Raw genomic sequence first — 13,607 nt, 5'->3', positions numbered from 1 at the left:
AAAAGAATTTCAACAACATTTCTGATTTTGGACGACATAGTATAATATGTCGTTTTTGTCAAAATTTGGACCAAATTTGTTTTTCTAAAAAACGGTCAGATTTTGGACGAAATAGTGTAGTATGACATTGAGGTCGACGACATAGTATAGTATGACGTTCTGTCAAATTCTGGGCTAAAAAAAAAAATTTCAACAACATTTCTGATTTTGGACGACATAGTATAGTATGTCGTTTTTGTCAAATTTTGGACCAAATTTGTTTTTTCAAAAAAATGGTCTGATTTTGGATGAAATAGTGTAGAATGACATTGAGGTCGACGACATAGTATAGTATGACGTTCTGTCATATTTTGGGTAAAAAAAAAAAATTTCAACAACATTTCTGATTTTGGACGACATAGTATAGTATGTCGTTTTTGTCAAATTTTGGACCAAATTTGCTTTTTCAAAAAAATTGTCAGATTTTGGACGAAATAGTGTAGAATGACATTGAGGTCGACGACATAGTATAGTATGACGTTCTGTCATATTTTGGGTTGAAAAAAAAAAATTCCAACAACATTTCTGATTTTGGACGACATAGTATAGTATGTCGTTTTTGTCAAATTTTGGACCAAATTTGTTTTTTCAAAAAAATGGTCAGATTTTGGACGAAATAGTGTGATATGACATTGAGGTCGACGACATAGTATAGTACGGCGTTCTGTCACATTTTGGGCTAAAAAAAAAAATTTCAACAACATTTCTGATTTTGGACGACATAGTATAGTATGTCGTTTTTGTCAAATTTTGGACCAAAACTTTTTCGCTATAAAAAAGGTCAGATTTTGGACGAAATAGTGTAGTATGACATTGAGGTCGACGACATAGTATAGTACGGCGTTCTGTCACATTTTGGGCTAAAAAAAAAAATTTCAACAACATTTCTGATTTTGGACGACATAGTATAGTATGTCGTTTTTGTCAAATTTTGGACCAAATTAGTTTTTTTCAAAAAAATGGTCAGATTTTGGACGAAATAGTGTAGAATGACATTGAGGTCGACGACATAGTATAGTATGACGTTCTGTCATATTTTGGGTAAAAAAACAAACTTTCAACAATATTTCTGATTTTGGACGACATAGTATAGTATGTCGTTTTTGTCAAATTTTGGACCAAATTTGTTTTTTCAAAAAAATGGTCAGATTTTGGACGAAATAGTGTAGTGTGACATTGAGGTTGACGACATAGTATAGTATGATGTTCTGTCATATTTTGGGTTGAAAAAAAAGAATTTCAACAACATTTCTGATTTTGGACGACATAGAATAGTATGTCGTTTTTGTCAAATTTTGGACCAAATTAGTTTTTTCAAAAAAATGGTCAGATTTTGGACGAAATAGTGTAGAATGACATTGAGGTCGACGACATAGTATAGTATGACGTTCTGTCATATTTTGGGTAAAAAAAAATAATTTCAACAACATTTCTGATTTTGGACGACATAGTATAGTATGTCGTTTTTGTCAAATTTTGGACCAAATTTGTTTTTTCAAAAAAATTGTCAGATTTTGGACGAAATAGTGTAGTATGACATTGAGGTCGACGACATAGTATAGTATGGCGTTCTGTCACATTTTGGGCTAAAAAAAAAAATTTCAACAACATTTCTGATTTTGGACGACATAGTATAGTATGTCGTTTTTGTCAAATTTTGGACCAAATTAGTTTTTTCAAAAAAATGGTCAGATTTTGGACGAAATAGTGTAGAATGACATTGAGGTCGACGACATTGTATAGTATGACGTTGTGTCATATTTTGGGTAAAAAAAATAAATTTCAACAACATTTCTGATTTTGGACGACATAGTATAATATGTCGTTTTTGTCAAATTTTGGCCCAAATTTGTTTTTCTAAAAAACGGTCAGATTTTGGACGAAATAGTGTAGTATGACATTGAGGTCGACGACATAGTATAGTATGACGTTCTGTCAAATTTTGGGCTAAAAAAAAAAATTTCAACAACATTTCTGATTTTGGACGACATAGTATAGTATGTCGTTTTTGTCAAATTTTGGACCAAATTTGTTTTTTCAAAAATATGGTCAGTTTTTGGACTAAATAGTATAGTATGACATTGAGGGTGACGACATAGTATAGTATGACGTTTTTGTCAAATTCTGGACCAAATTTTTTAATTTATTTTAAATGGTAAGATTTTGGACGAAATAGTGTAGAATGACATTGAGGTCGACGACATAGTATAGTATGACGTTCTGTCATATTTTGGGTAAAAAAAATAAATTTCAACAACATTTCTGATTTTGGACGACATAGTATAGTATGTCGTTTTTGTCAAATTTTGGCCCAAATTTGTTTTTCTAAAAAACGGTCAGATTTTGGACGAAATAGTGTAGTATGACATTGAGGTCGACGACATAGTATAGTATGACGTTCTGTCACATTTTGGGCTAAAAAAAACATGTCAACAACATTTCTGATTTTGGACGACATAGTATAGTATGTCGTTTTTGTCAAATTTTGGACCAAAACTTTTTCGCTATAAAAAAGGTCAGATTTTGGACGAAATAGTGTAGTATGACATTGAGGTCGACGACATAGTATAGTATGACGTTCTGTCACATTTTGGGTAAAAAAAAAAAATTTCAACAACATTTCTGATTTTGGACGACATAGTATAGTATGTCGTTTTTGTCAAATTTTGGACCAAATTTGTTTTTTAAAAAATATGGTCAGATTTTGGACTAAATAGTATAGTATGACATTGAGGGTGACGACATAGTATAGTATGACGTTTTTGTCAAATTCTGGACCAAATTTTTTATTTTATTTTAAATGGTAAGATTTTGGACGAAATAGTGTAGTATGACATTGAGGTCAACAACATATGACGTTTTGTTCACATGGGGTAAAAAAATGTTTTCAAAAAAATTGTCCGATTTTTGACAACATAGTATAGTATGACGTTTTTGTCAAATTTTGGTCCAAAAAAAGTTTTCAAAAAAATGTACAAATTTTGGACGACGATGTTTTTGTAAAATATTGGCACTTTATTTGAATTTTTGGATGACATACTATGGACATTTGGACATTTCTTTTTTACCTTTAGGACAACATACTTAACTATGACTGGCAGTAAACATTACCAAAAAAAAAATATATATTTACAAAAATAAAAACTTAACATTTAGGAAAAATTTTACATTTACAAAAAATTGTATAATGTACAATAATTTTTTTTTTTTAGCATTTTTTGTTTAAACATTATGAAAAAAATCAACAACAGAAATCTCAAAACAGTGGCTGCTTTAGGGGGCGCTGTTGAGTTGTCTGGCACCATCCACACTAAGTGCTGATTAAAATGGAAGGGCGACAGCAGAGAAGAGAGACATGGACAAATATCCATGACCGTCAACACCTCTGCTTCCTTCTCAGTGTGTGTGTGTGTGTGTGTGTGTGTGAGACCGTTAAAGGTTCAATACGTGTAAAACATGTGCAGTATGTTTAAGAAAGTGACCACGGTTCAGGGGAGAGAGACGAGAGAGGGGAGACGACTGAAGATTGAATTTCTGCCTGACAGCATTCAAACCCCCCCCAACCCCCACAACCACACCACCACCATGTGTGTGTGTGTGTGTGTGTGTGTGTGTGTATGTGTGAGAGAGTAACAGGGAGTGGGTGAATAAAGTCAGTGACCTATAAACAGACCTCACACTCTCAACTCTGTCCACCGCAGGAGACACAGAAAGTGCTGCTGCGTCCACCGAGGAGGACACGAGGAGGAGGAAGAGGAGGAGGAAGAGGAGGAGGACCCGTGTGGACATCATGACATCATGGCGCGTAGTTGACGATGATTGCGATGACGACGACCTACGACGATGATGAAGGGTCTCGGTCCGAGTGAAGGACGCTCAGATGGTGCAGAGGTGGAGACGCAGCAGGACGACAGTCATGGTCACACTGAGGTTCTGTCTCTGTGAAGTGGACGTGGTGACGAACAGGTGAACGAGCATGAGACTCTATGATACTGTACTATGATTGTTAATATTAATATGAATATAAAGTTTACACCTGAAGTCGTGTTAAAAAAAATATCAACTCTGCTTTGGTTTAATCAATAAGTTTTTTAAATAAAGAACTCTTTCACCACATTTGCTCATTTTGCTGACAGAAAGAAAGACGAGCGTAGATCGGTTTCTGCTTATTAAACAAAACAAGAGTGCGCCACCTGCTGGATTCAAGAGTGTCAAAAGTGTTTGTTCGTCCACTAACAAAGGGTTCGTGTGCCTGACAGTGGACATTTACGTAACACGGACCGTCGCTAACCTCTACAAACATGCAGTTACGACAAAAGTATGACCTGTGTCTTGTACTACGTACATCGTCCTGTTTCAGAATACCAAGCTAACCGCGACGACGTTTACGACATATCGACCGCTGTAACGTTCTGATGATTATTGCGTTTCACGTTGACCCGTACACTCTTACAAATAAGGGTTCCAAAAGGGTTCTTCTACAAGGGCTGAGGTTCTACCTGGAACCATTTGCTTCTGAAAAACACTTTCCCGAAGAAAGGGGTTTTTCAAGGGTTCTTGGTAACACTAATGGTTCCAGTAAGAACCATTTTGATCCAAAGAAACCTTTAAAACCCTTTTCCTGAAAGGGTTCTTGGTTGAACCCTCCAAAAGTAGAACCTTTATAAAAAGGCTCTACCTGAAGCCAAAAAGGGTTCTCCTATGAGGACAAGCAGAAGAACCTTATATGGTTCTACTTAGCACTTTTATTTCTAAGAATCTAGCAAAGCAAGTGTGACCTGAGCCTCATACTGAATTATGAAATGCAAATCTAACACAAACAATATCCATCCATCCATTATCTACCGCTACATCCTCCACCAGAGGGTCGCGGGGGGTGCTGTGCCTATCTCAGCTGACATTGGGCGATAGGCGGGGGTTCACCCTGGACAGTTCGCAAGTCCATCACAGGGCCACATATAGAGACAACACTCTCACACCTACGGTCAATTTAGAGCGACCAATTCACCTAAACCCCATATCGCATACCGCAGAACCTGGAGAAAACCCACGCACACATGGGAGAAGTTGTTCCAAACGGGGATCAAACCCAGGAACCCGGGTCTTCTTGCTGCAAAGGCAAGAGTGCTAACCGCTACACCAACCGTGGGCCCACGCTAACAATATTAATGACGATATTTACGTCACAGTGAACTTCTACGAACAAGAAAGACCCGAGCCTGAATTCTCCTGTTCTGGAAATACAAAGATAACCTTGAAGACATTTACGACACATCAACCGCGGTGAACTTCTGCGAACACAGGTGGAACGTACGACCCGGGACTAAAGTGAACTTAACGACGTCACATCACATCACATTGACCGTAGCAAATCTCTGTAACTCTAAGTACAGCCTTATTTTGCATATTTTGGACCAAAAAAACGTTTTCACAAAAATTGTCAAATTTTGGACGACATAGTATAGTATGACGTTTTTTCAAATTTTGGACCAAAAAAAAGTTTTCAAAAAATATTGTCAAATTTTGGACGACATGGTATAGTCAGATGTTTTTGTCAAATTTTGTATCAAAATTTTTTTTTTCAAAACATTTGTCAAATTTTGGACGACATAGTATAGTATGATGTTTGTGTCAAATTTTGGACTAATTTTTTTTCCAATTTTTTTTTGTTACATTTTAGACAAAAAAGTTTTCACATTTTTTTTCGAATTTTCGACGACATGGTATAGTTTAATGTTTTTGTCAAATTTTGGACTTCAGTTTTTTTTCCAAAAAAATTGTCAAATTATGGACGACATACTATAGTATGTCCACGGTGAACTTCTGCAAACACGTGCAGGTGGAAAGTACAACCCGGGACTTAAGTGACGTGAAACTTAATGACATTAATGACGATATTTACATCACATTGACCGTAGCAAATCTCTGTAACTCTAAATACGACCCCAGCCTCAATCTGTGTTATTTTGCTTCTGGATACGACTTTAAACTTTCTGTGTTTTCCTCAGGGCAAAGTGTCAGAAAAACTAAGACGGGATACTCAAGAAAGACAAAAAAAACACAGACAGATGGATAGTCACGACAAAGGAGGAGGAGGAGGAGGAGGAGGAGGAGACCCAGACGGAGGAGGGAATTCGAAAGCTAAGGAGGTTTGTGACGAGGACAAGCAGAGCAAAGACAAGCACAACAAGCTGGAGAAGGAGATCGGCGAGAAGAAGCCGAGGCGGCGTCGCTGCCAGTGGAGGAACGGCTGGGCTCTGGCCGAGCGTCTGTCCATCAACGTGTCGGGCATGCGCTACGAGACGCAGCTCCGCACCCTCGCCCAGTTCCCCGACTCCCTGCTGGGAGACCCCGAGCGTCGCCTGCGCTACTTCGACCCGCTGAGGAACGAACTGTTCCTGGACAGGAGCCGCGTCTGCTTCGACGCCATCCTCTACTTCTACCAGTCGGGCGGCAGGCTGCGTCGGCCCGCCAACGTCCCCCTGGACGTCTTCATGGAGGAGCTGCGATTCTACGAGCTCAGCGACGAAATCATCGACCGCTTCAAGGAGGACGAGGGCTTCCCCAAAGAGGAGGAGAGGCCTTTACCCACCAACGAGCTCAAGCGTCGCCTCTGGATGCTGTTTGAGTACCCGGAGTCGTCCAGCGGCGCCCGGATCATCGCCATCATCAGCGTCATGGTGATCGTCATCTCCATCCTCATCTTCTGCCTGGAGACGCTGCCCGAGTTCAGGAATGAGAAGGAGCAGAGGGAGGTGAGGACGCTCGTCCACGGTGACGACACTTTAAAGAGCCGCAGAGGAGGCAGATGAGTGACAGGGTGAAAAGACAGATGTTAACGCTGTGAGGAGGTAAAGATAGAAGGCGTTGACAGACCAATGTAAACCAGCTGTGACGCAAGGTGAAAACAGAGAAAAATCAAAAGAATCAAAAGGGATAGTTTTAGGGTTAGGTTTTTTTGCACCAGAGGCTCAATCTTTTAAAGCCGCCGTAGACCGGAAGTTCCAATTAACGCTGTTTTTTAGTGTGTATCTGCGTCATTACCTTGTTTAAGAAGCCCTGAAGGTTCAAAACTACGCTGTGTTTTATTGTAATCTCGGGCTCAGCGAGATCTCTGAAAAAACCCGGTCCGGTTACGTAAACACCGGTTCTCCGGAGCAGCAGATCCTCCTGCTCCGGGCACTAGTCCGGGCACATCCGGTTGCGTACATTGAACCGCAGAAGAAGAATAAGGTCCGTTGTGGAGGTGTTTCACGAGCGACAGTGTCTTCTGACTCTGGGTCTGACTCCTGAGAGTTCAGTCTGAAATATCGCGGCTGAGGAACAGCGTCAGAAAAGACAGATTTCTATCGGCTCGTTTACAGCAACTAGGAGGTTTTTGACCATAAAAACAAGTTAATGTATGTAAGTAGACCTCCATAACTAACATATATGAGCAACAGGACCACTCTATGTGAGCTTTAAAAACTGAACAACAATATAACATCTACACCTGCTTAAATTTAGGATTCTCGATTATTAGACAGACTTTTACCAAGTGGACACTGAAGATTGTCCATAGAGAAAATCAGCGATTTTTTACATCACAGCACACATGAGTTGTCGATCCAACGCTGCCTCCATCAGTAAGTTCAAATGAGGCGTTTTTAGACCAGCAGTTCCACTTTCCCCCACAAGGTAAAATCACAGATTTTCTCTATGAACTTGGGTGTGGGCAGTCGACATACTTCAGTTTCCAGTTTCTAAAAAATTTCGTAAAACGGAGAAACACTTCAAAGATCTGAGGCAAAACATTCGCAGAAATGATCTTTAACCTTTTTTGTAGGGATATTGAGGAAACGCCCAAACTATGATTTTAGATCAAGGGCAGACAAAAGAGTAAGAGCAGCAGATTTCCAGGGATTATTGTTGGAGACAGGGCGAGCCCGACAGAGTACAGGCAATGTTGGGTGTTAAGGTGAAGATACATGGAGTAGAGACATGGGGGCGACTGCCAGAGCAGACGAGTGGATGCTTCAACAGTTCTGAGAGATCGAGAACGGAGAGTTCAAGAGTCAAGCGCCAAATGTGAAGGGAAGCGACGGGAAGTGAGCCCGTCTCACGTTACCCCTTGGAGATCTAAAGGCCTATATATAGAGAAAGGACAACCGGGAGTGCACTTTAACACATAAACAAATGTATTAATGTATTAATAAACACGGTGACTCATCGGCATGGAAAAGAGGCTCGAACTGAACAGCATCTCTGATGACAGCAGCACAATTTAAAAAAAAAAAAAATGGCCTTCAGGGCGACCAGGTAGAAGCGTGAGCCAGCTTTACGTCCTCCATCAGCAAACACGACGCTGGTTAGGATTAGGGTCCGGGTTAGGGTTAGTTCTTCAGAACTGAAGAAGCCTCTCAGAGGAGAGGTGAGACATCTTCAAACTTACTCCAGTCGCCTACGGCTAACTACTGAAGATGCTTATGACCTGGATGACCTTCACAGACGTGAACATAGATAGCAATCCTACGTTCACAGACGTCCCCATGTAGTCACTCACTCAACAGATGGTAAATCATCTTCATTAGGTAAAACTGTTCAACGTCTCCTGAAGACAAAAACCCAATCTCATGACACGGTCAAGACAAACAACTGAAGTTCAATCAAATGTTGACTTTAAACGTAGCACGGTTGTCGGTCTGAGGTCTGGAGTGAACGCCTTGTTGATGCCAAAGGTCAGAGGAGAATGACCAGACTGACTCTAAGGCGACGGTAACTCAAATAACCACTCATTAAAACCAAGGTATGCAGACCATCTCTCAACCAACAACACGTCAAACCTCAGGCAGACACACGAGACACCAACAATATCTATCTTCTGGAGGAAATAACTCGATAAATCTGGAGAGCGATGGTTAGATTTGACTAACTCGGATGACTTCTCGTTAGTTAAACCTCGCGCTGTATTCTGGTATGAAACAAGAACCGGTATTTGGTACGAAACTGATGCCGCGGTCAAAGCGTTTGGCTTGTCAGATACGTTTTTAGGACTGGCTTGAAAACGAGAGGGTGTCGTTGCAACAGGCCAAGAAAAGCCTTGTCTGAACTGTGGGCGAGTGAAAACAAGGCCGATGGACAAAAACACAAGAAATACTCTCTTGAGTAACTCTATTTAATTTGTTCAGAAAATTTGACCAATTTTGGACGACATAGTATAGTATGACGTTTTTGTCAAATTTTTGACCAAATTCTTTGTTCAGAAAATTTGACCAATTTTGGACGACATTGTATAGTATGATGTTTTTGTCAAATTTTGGACCAAAAATGTTTGTTCCGAAAATTTGACAGATTTTGGACGACATTGTATAGTATGACGTTTTTGTCAAATTGTGGACCAAAAAAAAGTTTTCAAAAAAAATTGTCAAATTTTGGACGACATGGTATAGTCAGATGTTTTTGTCAAATTTTGAATCAACATTTTTTTTTCATAACATCAAATTTTGGACGACATAGTATAGTATGACGTTTTTGTTAAATTTTGGACAAAAAAAAAGTTTTCAAAAAAAATTGTCAAATTTTGGACGACATGGTATAGTCAGATGTTTTTGTCAAATTTTGAATCAACATTTTTTTTTCATAACATCAAATTTTGGACGACATAGTATAGTATGACGTTTTTGTTAAATTTTGGACCAAAAAAAAGTTTTCAAAAAAAATTGTCAAATTTTGGACGACATGGTATAGTCAGATGTTTTTGTCAAATTTTGAATCCAAATTTTTTTTTCATAACATCAAATTTTGGACGACATAGTATAGTATGACGTTTTTGTCAAATTTTGGCCCCAAATTTTTGTTCAGAAAATGTGTCAAATTTTGGACGACATAGTATAGTATGACGTTTTTGTCAAATGTTGGACCAAAAAAGTTTTTTTTTAAAAATGTCAAATTTTGGAGGACATGGTATAGTCAGATGTTTTTTTTTTTCAAAACATTTGTCAAATTTTGGTAAATCTGGATACCGATGGTTAGATTTGACTAACTTGGATGACTTTTCGTTAGCTCAACCTCGCGCTGTATTCTGGTATGAAACAAGAACCGGTATTTGGTACGAAACTGATGCCGCGTTCAAAGCGTTTGGCTTGTCAGATACGTTTTTAGGACTGGCTTGAAAACGAGAGGGTGTCGTTGCAAAACAGGCCAAGAAAAGCCTTGTCTGAACTGTGGGCGAGGGAAAACATGGCCGATGGACAAAAACACAAGAAATACTCTCTTGAGTAACTCTATCTAATTTGTTAAAAGACACGAACGCTCAGCCGTTTCAAACCTGCGACGAGTTCCGGGAAATAAAAACAAGCAGCTGCTTTAAATGAAGTGTCGAATGCTTCGTGTGGAGCAGGAGACTGCAGGGGTAACGCAAACCCAGAGTCACATGAACAAAATGTTTAAATTTAGAGAAACCGATTCATATAAAAGTCCATGAGGAAAAAATAAAGCCGCGACGGTGAAAATGGAGAAGAGAGAGAAGTTAGCACCGTATCACAGGCCTCACATCAGATCCCGATGACAGATGTCATACCGCGAATGTGCTGAGGAGGAACTTTGGAAATAATCGCTTCTTCTCGTTTATCTTCTGCCCGTCTCCTGTTTACTCTTCTTAATCTTTATTTCCGCTCTGTTGACACTCGTCGCCATGGAGCTCTCTGTTATCGGCCTACCTTTCGCCTTTATTCTCACAGTTCCCTTTCCAACTCGTGCTTTATAACCGACAGATGACGGAACATATTTGGCATCTGTTTGGCACAAGGCTTCGTTTGCCATTTGGTTTTCTCTGCCAAGGAGCTTATGTTTTCATCAGTGTGGCTTTATCTGGAGGTTTGTCTTTCCTTCTGTGAGGAAGTTCCTGTCTACAGTTTTTGACACAGATCAATCAGGCGATCAGTACAGTATGTTACCATAAACAAGGCAACAAGTCAGCCGATAAAGTTGGCAAATATTAACACGTTCAGATGCGTGTATCTCAGAAACATCAGGGTTACCCTAACCTTAAACCATGTTATGTAAGGTGCTAATAGCTATACGCAGGTAAAGTTCTATTCAGATCCAGAAGGTCTTCTGGATTGTGATCTTGTTTGTGAAGTACAACTCTTAACACTTTTTAATTCTCCTTTGTTTTGCAGAAATTCACCGTGGCCCCTCACCCCACCATTGAGAACGAAACCATCTTGATCCCACCTGGATTCACTCCCTTCCAGGACCCCTTCTTCATCGTGGAGACGATTTGCATCTTCTGGTTCTCCTTTGAACTCATCGTGCGCTTGATCTGCTCTCCGAGCAAGATTCACTTCTTCAAAGACGTCATGAACACCATCGACTTCTTCGCCATCATTCCCTACTTCATCACGCTTGGCACGGAGTTGGCCAAGGACAAAGGCGCGCAGCCCTCCATGTCTCTGGCCCTCATCAGGGTCATCAGGCTGGTCAGGGTCTTCAGGATCTTCAAGCTGTCTCGTCATTCAAAGGGTCTGCAGATCCTGGGCCAGACTCTGAAGGCCAGCCTCAGGGAGCTCGCCCTGCTCATCTTCTTCCTCTTCATCGGCGTCATACTCTTTTCTAGCGCCGTCTACTTTGCTGAGGTGGACAGACCCGACACGTCGTTCACCAGCATCCCCGAGGCTTTCTGGTGGGCGGTGGTGTCCATGACGACAGTCGGCTACGGGGACATGTTCCCGGAGACTGTTGGGGGGAAACTGGTGGGCTCCATGTGCGCCATCGCCGGCGTCCTCACCATCTCCTTGCCGGTGCCCGTCATCGTGTCCAACTTCAGCTACTTCTACCACCGAGGGAACGAGTGCGAGGGAACTTCGGAGTATCACCACGTCTCCACGCTGCTCTGGGAAAAGGACAACGAAGACGAAGACGGCGAGGGTGGAGATGAGGAAGGACAGGACGAGGAGCCCGAATGCACGGAGGATTACGAGCCTCTGAATGGACAGAACAGCAGAGGTGTGTGTCCTCCGCTCAACGGGACTCTCCTTACGGGACTTTGTGATGGACGGACGACCGGGGATCTGCGAGGGATTAATGTTTACCTCAAAGAACCTCTGGTCACTCAGGTGTGACAGAGAGCAGACGGACACAGTTTTTAGACTAATATTAAAAGAAAGGGTGAGCTCCATGGAGGTGACACTTAACGTACTTGTCCACAAAGACTTGGACTCGGCGATACAACAGGGGAGGCACAAAAGACAGTGTCCCAGGGCCTAGAGCTGAGCGGGGGGCCCATCGAAATGCAGTCCACAACAGGGCTGCAACGAACGATTATTTATTTTAATTTGTTTTGTCCATAAATGTCAGAAAATTGTCAATCGATGTTTCCAGAACCTCAAAACGATGACGTCCTCCAATGTCTTGTTTTGTCCGCAAACTGTTGTCCTGGTTTCACACAAATACTCGTGGATATATCCATGATTCATGACTCACATAACACATCTCTACCAAATCAAATATGCGTATCACTACAAGCTAACAGTTAAATATTATGTCCCTAGCTCCCTGTGGTTCGTTTAGTTTAGATTGATGTGGGGCCCACAGACCCCTCTTGCCTGGGGGGCCCCCCAAAGTCTGTTGAAACGGCCCTGCTTGGACTGATTTGAGCCCCCGTTTGCGCCTCTCGTGTGATCAACCTACCGACCGATCTTAAACTTGTGCTTGATTATATTTGACAGAAATAGAGCATTGGTCTGTTTTTCCTGAATGATCAAATAAAAGTCAATGTTCTGCAGGTCGACTGATGAAATCTAACGTTCATTCATTCGCTGTCAGCTGTTGTTCACTTCATCAAGCTGCAACTCGCTTTCACAAAGAAGTAACACATGTAGCTTCTGGCTACTTTTGGGCAACGTGAGAGCATTTGAAGCTGAAGACTCAGCCATCGAGGCACTCCCTAAAAACTGCTGCTTAGCATCAAATCGTTTTTTTAACACAAAATATGTCATTTTCCCTCATATAATACAAGATTTAATTTGGTGGGATAACACAGCCGAGGACGTGTCACTCATCAGCTACAACACTGATTTAATTGCTCAATTATTTTTTGTGTAGTTTCAATTACTCACACTCAGCACCTTAAGTGCCAAAAATGTGCTATCTGTATAAACAGCAATTAAACAAATTGGTGTTTAAAATCGTTAATTATTTTTTAATGTGTCCACTGTCCATTCATAATACAACACTACCACCGAAAATAAAATGTATGCCAGACTGAGAGAAAACGGGTCAAAAATAATAATGAATACTAAAAAAATATATATATCTATGAGGGCATAAGGACATTTTAAATAGCACAAATTGTGTGCCACATATCAAAACAGACAGGATTACATATGTGTTCATACAGAGGCTAAACGTACGGTAAGTGTGGCAGGTGTTGATGCTACATACTCACGGCGCGAGTCACCGTAGCGCGGACATGTAGCTCATGTTCATGTGGTTGTATGTACAGTGTAATACAGCAGGGAAAGATGATCTGAGGTCAGTGTAGCTGACGAGGCCTCGGGCGACATTTCTGTCCCAGCAGTGAAGCCACG

General features: G+C 40.9%; 1 protein-coding gene across 1 annotated transcript; it reads left to right on the top strand.

The window, feature by feature from the left end:
• Positions 1-3,731: 3,731 nt before the first annotated feature.
• Positions 3,732-12,967, top strand: LOC310933460 (potassium voltage-gated channel subfamily A member 7-like). The gene is made up of 3 exons (XM_083896956.1): positions 3,732-4,005; positions 6,048-6,794; positions 11,199-12,967. Exons 2-3 carry the CDS (start codon positions 6,108-6,110, stop codon positions 12,138-12,140), a joined length of 1,629 nt encoding a protein of 542 aa, XP_083753082.1. The 5' UTR covers positions 3,732-4,005; positions 6,048-6,107; the 3' UTR covers positions 12,141-12,967.
• The last annotated feature ends 640 nt before the right edge of the window (positions 12,968-13,607 follow it).

Source organism: Microchirus variegatus (assembly GCF_963457635.1).
Source record: "Microchirus variegatus genome assembly, chromosome: 10".
Lineage (NCBI taxonomy): Eukaryota > Metazoa > Chordata > Actinopteri > Pleuronectiformes > Soleidae > Microchirus > Microchirus variegatus.
The sequence above is the reverse complement of the archived record's forward strand: the minus strand, read 5'-3'. Positions and strand labels throughout refer to the sequence as shown.

Bases quoted from the DNA above. Each gene is read 5' to 3' on its own strand.
- LOC310933460 (XM_083896956.1), top strand. From the start codon at position 6,108: ATGGATAGTCACGACAAAGGAGGAGGAGGAGGAGGAGGAGGAGGAGAC. The intron at 6,795-11,198 runs GTGAGGACGCTC...TTTGTTTTGCAG, and splicing joins ATGAGAAGGAGCAGAGGGAG to AAATTCACCGTGGCCCCTCA.